Source organism: Nuphar pumila, chromosome 12, assembly GCF_984573655.1.
Source record: "Nuphar pumila chromosome 12, dmNupPumi1.hap1.1, whole genome shotgun sequence".
Taxonomy (NCBI): domain Eukaryota; kingdom Viridiplantae; phylum Streptophyta; class Magnoliopsida; order Nymphaeales; family Nymphaeaceae; genus Nuphar; species Nuphar pumila.
Window position 1 is genome coordinate 83684747 of NC_143260.1, and position 11025 is coordinate 83695771.

The following is an 11025-nucleotide window of genomic DNA, read 5'->3' on the forward strand; positions in this document are numbered from 1 at the left end:
AGGATAGCCTTTATCATCTTTCGCATTGTCGAAAGAATCTCCTTGTTTCTTTGGATTGCCTTTGTCATCTTTCGCGTTGTCGAAAGAATCACCTTGCTCCTTTGGATTACCTTTGTCATCTTTCGCGTTGTCGAAAGAATCGCCTTATTCCTTTGGATTGTCTTTATCATCTTTCGTATTGTCGAAAGAATCGCCTTGTTCCTTTGGATTGCCTTTTATCATCTTTCGCATTGTCGAAAGAATCGCCTTGTTCCTTTGGATTGCCTTTGTCATCTTTTGCGTTGTCGAAAGAATCGCCTTATTCCTTTGGATTGCCTTTATCATCTTTCGCATTGTCGAAAGAATCGCCTTGTTCCTTTGGGTTGCCTTTTGTCATCTTTCGCATTGTCGAAAGAATCGCCTTGTTTCTTTGGATTGCCTTTTGTCATCTTTCGCATTGTCGAAAGAATCGCCTTGTTCTTGTGGATTACCTTTGTCATCTTTCGCGTTGTCGAAAGAATCGCCTTGTTCCTTTGGATTGCCTTTGTCATCTTTCGCGTTGTCGAAAGAATCACCTTGTTCCTTCGGATTGCCTTTTGTCATCTTTCGCATTGTCGAAAGAATCGCCTTATTCCTTTGGATTACCTTTGTCATCTTTCGCATTGTCGAAAGAATCGCCTTGCTCCTCTAGATCGCCTTTGTCATCTTTCGCGTTGTCGAAAGAATCGCCTTATTCCTTTGGATTACCTTTGTCATCTTTCGCGTTGTTGAAAGAATCGCCTTGCTCTTTTGGAGTACCTTTATCATCTTTCGCGTTGTCGAAAGAATCACCTTGCTCCTCTAGATTGCCTTTGTCATCTTTCGCGTTGTCGAAAGAATCGCCTTATTCCTTTGGATTGCCTTTGTCATCTTTCGCATTGTCGAAAGAATCATCTTACTCCTTTGGATTGCCTTTGTCATCTTTCGCGTTGTCGAAAGAATCATCTTATTCCTTTGGATTACCTTTGTCATCTTTCGCGTTTTCGAAAGAATCGCCTTGTTCCTTTGGATTGCCTTGTTTATCTTTCGCGTTGTCGAAAGAATCGCCTTGGTCCTTTGGATTGCCTTTGTCATCTTTCGCGTTGTCGAAAGAATCATCTTACTCCTTTGGATTGCCTTTGTCATCTTTCGCGTTGTCGAAAGAATTGCCTTGCTTATTTGGATTACCTTTGTCATCTTTCGCATTGCAGAAAGAGTTGCCTTATTCTTCGTTGGAAAAAATTGCCTTATTCATCTTTTGCGTTGTCAAAAGAGTTGCCTTACTCTTCTCTGAAAGAGTTTGCCTTGTCTGTCTTTCGCATTGCCGAAAGAGTTGCCTTATTCTTCGTTGAAAAAAATTGCCTTATTTATCTTTTGCGTTGTCAAAAGAGTTACCTTACTCTTCTCTGAAAGAGTTTGCCTTGTCTGTCTTTTGCATTGTCGAAAGAGTTGCCTTATTCTTCGTTGGAAAAATTGCCTTATCATCTTTTGCGTTGTCAAAAGAGTTGCCTTACTCTTCTCTGAAAGAGTTTGCCTTGTCCATCTTTCGCGTTGCCGAAAGAGTTGCCTTATTCTTCATTGGAAAAATTGTCTTATTCATCTTTTGCGTTGTCAAAAGAGTTGCCTTACTCTTGTCTGAAAGAGTTTGCCTTGTTGGTCTTTCGCGTTGCCGAAAGAGTTACCTTATTCTCGTCAAAAGGTTGCCATATCCATCTTTTGCGTTGTCGAAAGAGTCGTCTTACTCCTTACCATATTCATATTTCACACTGATGAAAAATGCACCGGATCGTCTTGATCATCTTCCAAGATTGCCTCTTACAATTCCATGTCCATCGCATCATTCCTCTTCAAGAAAAGTTGTCTTATTCACCTTCCAAATATTTCATTTTCCGCCCGATCAGGATAAGGGTACAAACCTGAGCCTCAATCAAAGAGGTATTCCATTTTCCGCCCGATCAGGATAAGGGTATAAACCTGAGCCTCATTCAAAGAGGTATTTCATTTTCCGCCCGATCAGGATAAGGGTACGAACCTTAGCCTCATTCAAAGAGGTATTCCATTTTCCGCCCGATCAGGATAAGGGTACAAACCTGAGTCTCATTTCTATGAGATATTTCAATCCCCAATCAGGTTAAGGGTCAAACTTGAGCTTCGTTCCATGCGAGGTATTTCTGTCCCATCCAGGTTAAGGGCAAAAACCTGAACTTCGCTCTCTTAGAGCAAATCTATTTTCTCTTTATTCTCCATTTCATATCTATCATATTCCTCGGGCTTAATTTCTTCATACCCAGATAGATCCTTCTAACTGGGGCATTTTTTTTTGTTATATAGCCAAAATTTGGAGTGTTTTTCTTTGCCACTAAGCTCGACCACAAGTTGGCTTAGTAGCAAAAAGGGGCATCTGTAAACACCCCAAATTTTCACTCACCTTCTTGACATCGCCCTTAATCGGCACATTTCAGTTCTCCGGAATCAATGAAGGGCAAAATGGTCAATTTCTGAGTTTAGATCTTGCAGAAAGTCTAAAATTTCATTCTTGAGCCTCAAAATTTCTATATTTAGGTTCAGAGACATCTTCAAATTGCAAAATTTCAAAATCCTTTTTCTGGACAAAAAGCTAAAATTTTCAAGTCCGAGCTCAGAGTGACATTTCATAGAACATGTCTTTACATAGCATTGCATCATTTCATTGCACAACATGTCATTTTGAGATCCAGAACTCCTGATTTTCAAAACTGCCCATCCAGATTTGATTTTTAAACTTTTTCAAATTGATTTTTAAAACCCTGGTATTCAAAATTACCAAATTTTCCCATTTTACCCCCAGGACTTTGAATTACAAAAACTTTTCTCAAGAAAAACAATATGGATATTTGGATATTGATTTTAAAGATTTTATCTCAAAACTTTTTGCAAAAGATTTTAAATCTCTTTACAATTTTTTTTACATTTATCCATATTTTTGCCCTGAAAACCCAATTTTTCCAAATTCTTGAAAACAAATAATGTTTTATCTCGTATCTTCAAATAAATGGAGCGGGACCCGCCTTTGAACTAGCATCATACTCAGACTCTCAGGTAAGTTGTTTATTCTCAAGCGAGACCCACCCGAAGTTCATATCAATTTGCAAATTTTTCTTAATTTCTTAATATTTATTTATTTATTTTTAGTTAACGGGCCCACACACATGTGGCACCCCAATCGAAAATAAAAGACTTGCAAAAATAAAACAAAAACTTTATTTTCAAAAGGATTTTAAAGTGGATTGAGGTGGCATTTCCATAAAAGCCTCTCATTTATTTCAATATCCATTTTTTTATTTTATTCCTTTTTATTGATTTGTTTAAATAATTTTTTTTTTAAGAAGGATGCAGCCTTAATGGCACAGCCGAATTTCCCTAAAGTAATAGATTTGATTTTGCCTAAAACTTAGGGAAATAAAACCAAATTTTGAAAAAACAGGGAATGCGCCCCTCTTGAAACAGTTAGTTCAAAAAATTTTCAAAAAGGAGGTAACGGAACCTCATGAATGGGGGGCTGCGTTTTTTTTTTTTAAGGGAGCTGAATTTTTTTTTTAAAAAGGGAAGGCCATTGATCGATTGAGAGAGGAGCTAGCCGATTGAGGCTGGAGAGAGGAGAGAGGGCCGATTAATTGGATCTTTTCCTGTTTTGCAGGGGGGCCATTCAGCGTGGAGTACTTCCACCTCCAGCCAACTGCCATCCTTCTTCAGCCCAGCAGAAGCCCCAGCAGCAGAGGTGCCCATCGCAGACCTTCATCCAGCCATTAGCTTCTGTTTCATCCTCTTCTCCAGCACCAGCCAGCCGAAAACCAGAACCCAGCAGCAAAACTGCATCTTTTTCAGCCCACCAGCAAGCTGCCCATCATTTCTTTCAGCTACACAGCAAGAGGTCCAACGTTTTCCCCTTCTTCAGCCCAGCCACAGCAAGAAAGCCCATCCAGCCAACGTTTCCACCTTCAACGGCTGCTGCCACACCATTTCAGCCCATCATCCGAAGGAACCAGCTCATTCCCATCTCCTTTAGCCCAGCAGCAGGACCTCCATCAAGGTCTTCCCCTTCTTCAGTCCAGCCACAGCAGGAAAGCCCAGCCAGCCAACGTTTCCACCTTCAACGGCTGCTGCCACACCATTTCAGCCCATCAGCCGAAGGAACCAGCTCATTCCCATCTCCTTTAGCCCAGCAGCAGGACCTCCATCAAGGTCTTCATCCTCTTCAGCCCATCCAGCTGCTGTCATTCACCTTCTTCAGCCCATCAACAAGAGGTCCAGCAGGTTGCCATCGTTTTGCCTTCAGCCTACCAGCAGAAGATCCAGTACTTCCCCATCTTCTTCATTTCCCTCCTGCAAAGCTCCAGCCCCATTGTAAGAGGTCTCTTCTATCGTCCTGTTTGTCTTCAAGCGTCATTTTAATTTCTTGTTCTTAGTTTTTTTTTTTTTTAGTTATTTTCTGCAATCTTATTTTGATTTCACAGTGATTGATTTTGATGGATTTTGTATTTGCTACAGAGTTAGTTGATCTATCATATGGATACCCGTTCAAGTTAGTTTGTGTTGTTAATCCTTTTAGATCCAATCAAAGATCGGATATTTGTTTAAACCCATGTCCGTATTGGAACTCCCTTATAATTGTGAACTGTCTGAAATTTCTGTGGATTTCAATTTGAGAATCTGGAACATTCATATTCTAGTGAACATATATGATGCAGTGCTCATTCCTGGTGGATTTTGATATGACTCTATGCCTGTTTAATAATTCAGCTGAGTGGAATTTCATTGAGAATCAATGCTGCGGATAGTTTCAATCCACGACTAGAATCTTGAATAGTTGCCATTTTGGTGATCACTGTTCACCACATTTCTGATTAAATTGCTAAGTGCTGCAAACTTTGATCATTTTCTGGTGCAATTTTGTTTAGATGCTGGTATATCTGTGTGATCACCTGCTGAAATTCTGGTGAATTCAGTCCCTTTACCATCTTGTAGTTGTTACCATAACGTCACTAATACTCGCAGCATCAATGGCACCTTTTCTTTCATCCTCATTACACCTTCACAGTATCATTGAAACAGCCCATAGTTCCCACAGTGCATTTCCTGCACATTACGTATGTGTAGTATTTACCATCTTCTGCAGGTATGCAGTCTTGACAATCGGCTATGTTCATGAACGGATATATCCATATCCGTTCATGATCTCTATGCCATCTTTTGCACACTTCATTATTGATATATGGGGAAGCTCCATACCCATTTTTATTGAAAAATACATTATAATTTGAGAAATACGGCTTTGTGAAATCACCTACAGAAACTGTATATACCTATATTTTCTGATTTTACCCATTATATGGAATTTTCCTTTATATGTATATTTTCTTATTATAGGTATATATATATCGATATGTATGTATATCTACCTATATATATATATATATATATATATATATATATATATATATATATATATATATATATATCCCTTCATGTGCACTTGTTATCACATATATTTTTCTTTTCTTTTACTTTTTTGTGAATATATCTTCATTACCATATATCATTTAGCATAAATTCAAATATTTCTATGTCTACATATATATCTTCGTTGTATATAGTATATATACCCATTTTCTTGGTTATCTTGTACTAATTCTCAATTTTGCAGGAAAGTCTGGAGGAGGCTGATTCTTTTTCATTATGTATTTTTATTTCATTTATTTTGACTCACGTCAGAAATGTAATAATCAAACTTGGAATAATATTTACTTTTATTACTTAGATTAGGATGCATCTCATATAGTTTGATTTCTGTATTATCCTGATTCTATGATGCATATATCTAAATTTTCAAAATTCACTGTGGATGAACACGAATGGCATGTGCACCAACTCTTAGAGAGTTGATGAACTCGGTGGAGTCCATATTTACGGCCCTAGTCGGAATATGGACGAGACCCAGATCCATCATCTCTCTACCAGTCACATTGAGCCTACACTCTTAGGCTATCTTAAAAATGCACATCATATTTCTAACTTTTCAAAATATTGTGAATTAACTCAAGTAAGCTCTAAACATATTCATGGCCACAGTCAGAATATGTGAAGGATTTACTTTGGCTTAATCCACATTTTTCCAACCAATTTTTCAGAAATCTTTTCAAAGTGCATTCATTCATTCAAATCATCTGCATCATCTGTTTTTCTCATGATTTTCTCAAGAGATTTTCACTTCATGGAATCGATTTCTCAAGAAACTATGAGGATTTCCGAAGTTGGATTTTCCAAATCAAAGTTTTTTTTGTGATTTTCCCTAAAAAGTTATTTTCTTAAGATCCATTTTCAAAAGGAATTTTCATCTTTTTCAAGAATCAAAATCGATTTTCAGAGATTTCAAGGACAATATTTTCAGGATTTCAATTTCCTAAGTTCTGAATTTCCTTCTCCAATGAGTTTTCCTATAGATTTTCACTCATTTTCCTAAGAAAATTCTCAAAGTCTGAGTTTTCCTGACAAGTGTTTTCCTTTTCAAATATTCATCTTTTCTCAAGAATTCCTTCAGTTTTCCTGGGATTCTCATTTCTTCATGATTTTCCAAATCTTTATAAACTTTCTCAAGATTTTCTTGAGATTCTCATCTCTTCAAGATTTTCTAAGTCTTTATAAACTTTCCCGAGATTTTCAAACCTTCTTCGTCTGAGTTTTTCTGAGAGATTGATTTCCATCTTTTCCTGAGAAATGCTTTTCAACTCCAAATGTTTTCTAAGCATACATCATATTTTCCAATTTACATTTTCCAAAATTTTCATAGCACATGCCTGAATTCTTTGTGCATTTAGGATAGAACACAATTTCAATAATTTTACTAAGTCAAGCACAATTTTGGTCCTTGGTTCGATTACCCCTGTTAAAGGCGACAGGAACGGTCGAACCTCGTACCGACAGGTCGAGCCCCATCCCATGGATTTTCCCGCAATTTTCAAAACGGAGGCGAGTATTTCAAAACAATTTCCAAAATCCGGTCAAGTTTGAATCGCAAAAGCATTTCCCTCTCTCTTCCGCAAGGAAGGGAAGACGGGAAAAATTTTGCGACGATAACAAGCATCCAATTCAGAGATTTCAAAATGGGTGCAGTGGTTAAGGCCCCTTTAAGTATCTCAAAGGCCTTCATGCAGTCATTATCAAACTCAAAGGGCTGATCCTTTTCCAATAATGAGTAGAGCGGTCGAGAGATTTTGCTAAAATCTTTGATGAACCGCCTGTAAAATCCGGCATGCCCAAAGAATGAACATACCTGCCTAACAGTGGTGGGTGGAGTCAATCATGAAATTGACTCAACCTTCGCTCGATCAACCTCTATCCCTCTTTTGGAAACAATGTGTCCGAGCACAATCCCTTTTTGGACCATAAAATGACTCTTCTCCCAACTCAATACTAGGTTCGTCTCCATACACCTACTCAGTACTCGAGTAAGTTTCTGGAGGCAATCTTTAAAGGAAGATCCATACACAGAAAAATCGTCCATGAAAACTTCCATGACATCGTCCAACATGTTAGAGAAGATAGCTATCATGCACCTCTGAAAATCTGCCAGGGCATCGTAGAGCCCAAACGACATACGTCTAAACACAAAGGTACCATACGAACAGGTAAATGTGGTTTTCTCCTGGTCGTTAGGATGGATAGCTACTTGATTATATCCAGAATATCCGTCCAAAAAACAGTAGTAGCTCTGTCCGGCGAGTCTTTCTAAAATCTGATCAATGAATGACAATGGGAAGTGATCCTTTCGTGTTGCTGCATTCAACTTCCTATAATCAATACAGACTCGCCACCCTGTGGTGGTCCTCATCGGAATGCTCTCCCCCTTTTCGTTCTCCATAACAGTGAGTCTAGATTTCTTCAGCACGACCTGAATCAGACTGACCCACTGGCTATCCGAAATGGGGTATATGATCCCAGAATCCAACCACTTGACCACTTCATTTTTCACCACTTCTTTCATATTAGGGTTTAATCTTCTCTGCATGTCACACACCGGCTTGGCTTCTTCGTCATAATGAATCTGATGCATGTAGAATGAAGGATCAATCCCTTTCAAATCTGCGACCCCCCAACCAATCGTTGCCTTGTGCTCTCGCAAAATGTCTATCAGTCTTTGTTCCTACTCCTCTGTGAGCAGTGACGAGATGATCACAGGTAAAGTCTCACCAACTCCTAGGTATGCATACTTGAGTGAATCTGGTAAGGGTTTCAACTCAAGTTGCGGGGGAGACTCTATCGATGATTTGGCTGGGGTCTCAGCAAGTGGTGGGAGAGGCTCAATGATCCTTCTCCAATGATGGGATCCTGATGATGCTAACGACACATCTACACTAACTCTACAACTATCATCTCCTGTATAGTACATATCAAGGGACTCCTCTGTCATATTCAACTCCTGATGTGCTTCTACTAAATCATGTGCTATATCAACCTAGAAGCCCTTCGTATCTCCCACTGGACCCATCGCGGCATTGAAAATGTTTAGCTTGACCTTTCAGTTGCCAAACGACAAGTCCATGGCTCCGGTTCTGCAATTGGTGCAGGCATTGGCTGTTGCCAAAAATGGTCTGCCCAGAATGATCAGAATCTGGTGCTGGCTATCAATTTCCTCCATGTCAAGGATAATAAAATCGATCGGAAAGTAGAACTCATCCACTTTCACTAGCACATCTTCCAAAATACCTCTCGGTACCTTGACAGAATGATCTGCTAGCTGGAGTGTAATCGGGGTCAATCTCATTTCTCCTAGCCCAAATGAATCATAGAAATATCTGGGCAGGAAGTTCACGCTTGCTCCAAGGTCGAGCAAGACGCGTTCTATCTGGATGTTTCCTAGGGTGCATGCGATGATCGGGGCTCCAAGGTCCTTGAGCTTTGGTGGAGTCTGGTACTGAAGCACATAACTCACCTGCTCAGTCAGATGGACATTGGTAGGAACTCTTCCTCTAGATTTCATCTTTTGGGTATAGAGTTCCTTGAGGAATTTGGCATAAGTCGGCACCTGCTGGATGACATCCAGCAAAGGTAGGTTAATCTGTACATGCTTGAAGATCTCAAGCATGTCCTGGACCTTCGTGCTTTGTTTTCCTCTGCCAACGGGAGATTCTAACGCTTTGGGATAGGGTGGTTTTGGAATATACATCTAGGGGTCTTCCTCTTTGTGAGAAGGCTCACCCCTATTCTGCTCCTGAACTGGGGTGGAGTGTTGAGCCGCAGAAGATGGTATGCTCGATTCTGGCTCATTTATCCTCACTCTACTCTCGACGTGATACTCACGTCCGCTCCTAAGGGCCATAACAGCTTTGGCCTGTTGTTGTGACTCTGTTATATATAGGCCTTCTGTAATTGGTTCTTTGCCCTTCGGGTTCATCACGACCTGACTCAGCAAACTACCCTCAGGTCTCCGACTTATCTCTTCTGCTAACTGTCTCATCTGCGATTCTAACTTTGCAATGGATTGAGTATGAGAACTCAATATCTGGCTGCACTTCTCGAAGGCATTTTGATTAGAGGTTTTCACCTCTTGAAATGCTTAGAGAAGTCTCTCCTCGAAAGAAGTCTGTTGAGCAGACTCTTGTGAGAGCTGCTGAGAAAAAGGAGGAGTGGTCTGAGAAAAACTCGGCCTCTGAAATGTCTGAGTAAATGGTGGTGGTCGAGCAGGCTGAGAAGGGGGGAGCTGAGTGGAAGTCTGAGGATTCTTCCATGAGAAGTTAGGATGGTAACGCCACCTCGGGTTATATGTAGATGAATATGGGTCGTTCGGGGGTCTCGCGTAACTCTGAGCGGCCTGAACTTGCTCTTGCACAAATTCAGGATACTGAGCTGCCAAAGGGCACTCAGTGACTGAATGTGCCAGACTGGCACAGAGAGTACACACCTGATGGCTGGGGGATGGGCCCGCGAGAAGTTGATCCAGCTTCTGCGAAAGCATATCCACTTTGCATTGTAATGCAGTAGATGGACCAATCTCGAGAACGCCACCTTTCTTGGGAATGCTGGGTGTGGGTCTCTCAGAATGCGAGCTAGAGGCATGATGGAGGGAATTCTCTGCTAAAGTGTCAAACAGTCTCCATGCTTCATCTTCACTCTTCAACATGAATGTCCCCCCGCAAGAAGAGTCGATCATCTGATGGTTCTTGTCAGACAATCCATCGTAGAAACTCTACATTAGTTGTCATCTCGGCACTTGATGATGGGGACACTTCCTAAGGAGATCCTTCATCCTCTCCAAGGTCTCATGAAACTGCTCACCATCTAGCTCTGAGAGGCTAGTGATGGTGCGCCTAAACTGGTTTGTCCTACCTATGGTAAAGTATTTTCTCAGGAACTCCTGCTACATTTGATCCTAGGACCCTATTTCTATGGAATCTAAGAATTTCAGCCAATACTTGGACTTATCCTTCAATGAGAATGGGAACAGGGTCAATCTCAAAGCATCGTCATCAAAATTTTGTATCTTCACTGTAGAACAGATTTCGAGGAACTCATCAAGGTGCCTATAGGAATTCTCATGACTAAGGCCGTAGAAGGATGGGAGCATCTGAATGATACTGGCCTTAATCTCATAATGAAGCACTCCTACATCAGGTCTCTGAATGCAGGATGCCTGGACATAGTCTATGGGAGTGAAGTACTCCCTCAGAGCACTGGGAGGAACTGGAGCTGGAGGATCCATATCAACCATTGCTCTCGAACTTCGAGGAGAATTTAAAATTCTCTCTGGGTTGTCAACAAAAGGATGCAATGGAGTACCCAAAGCTCTTCACCTCTGCATACACTGGTGCTAAGACCAGATGTATGGAACAACCTAAATCTATCTAAACTAAACTAATCTAAATACTGCAATTAAAAGCAAAGAGTAAATAACAATACTATGCTAACTATGTTAGAATTAACTAACTATTCTATAAGAATAACAGAACAAAATCTAATCTAAATTACCAAAATAAACAGATATAGAAAATCACA

At 40.2% G+C, this 11025-nt stretch overlaps 1 protein-coding gene across 1 annotated transcript; it reads right to left on the reverse strand.

Annotated features, from left to right (window-relative positions):
- Positions 1–8551: 8551 nt before the first annotated feature.
- LOC149821093 (uncharacterized) lies at positions 8552–9199 on the reverse strand. Its single transcript, XM_089981897.1, has one exon. The coding sequence runs from the start codon at positions 9197–9199 to the stop codon at positions 8552–8554; it is 648 nt and encodes a 215-aa protein (XP_089838023.1).
- Between the last annotated feature and the right edge of the window lie 1826 nt (positions 9200–11025).

Coding starts and splice junctions, on each gene's coding strand:
- LOC149821093 (XM_089981897.1), bottom strand. CDS start 9,199: ATGTATATTCCAAAACCACCCTATCCCAAAGCGTTAGAATCTCCCGTT.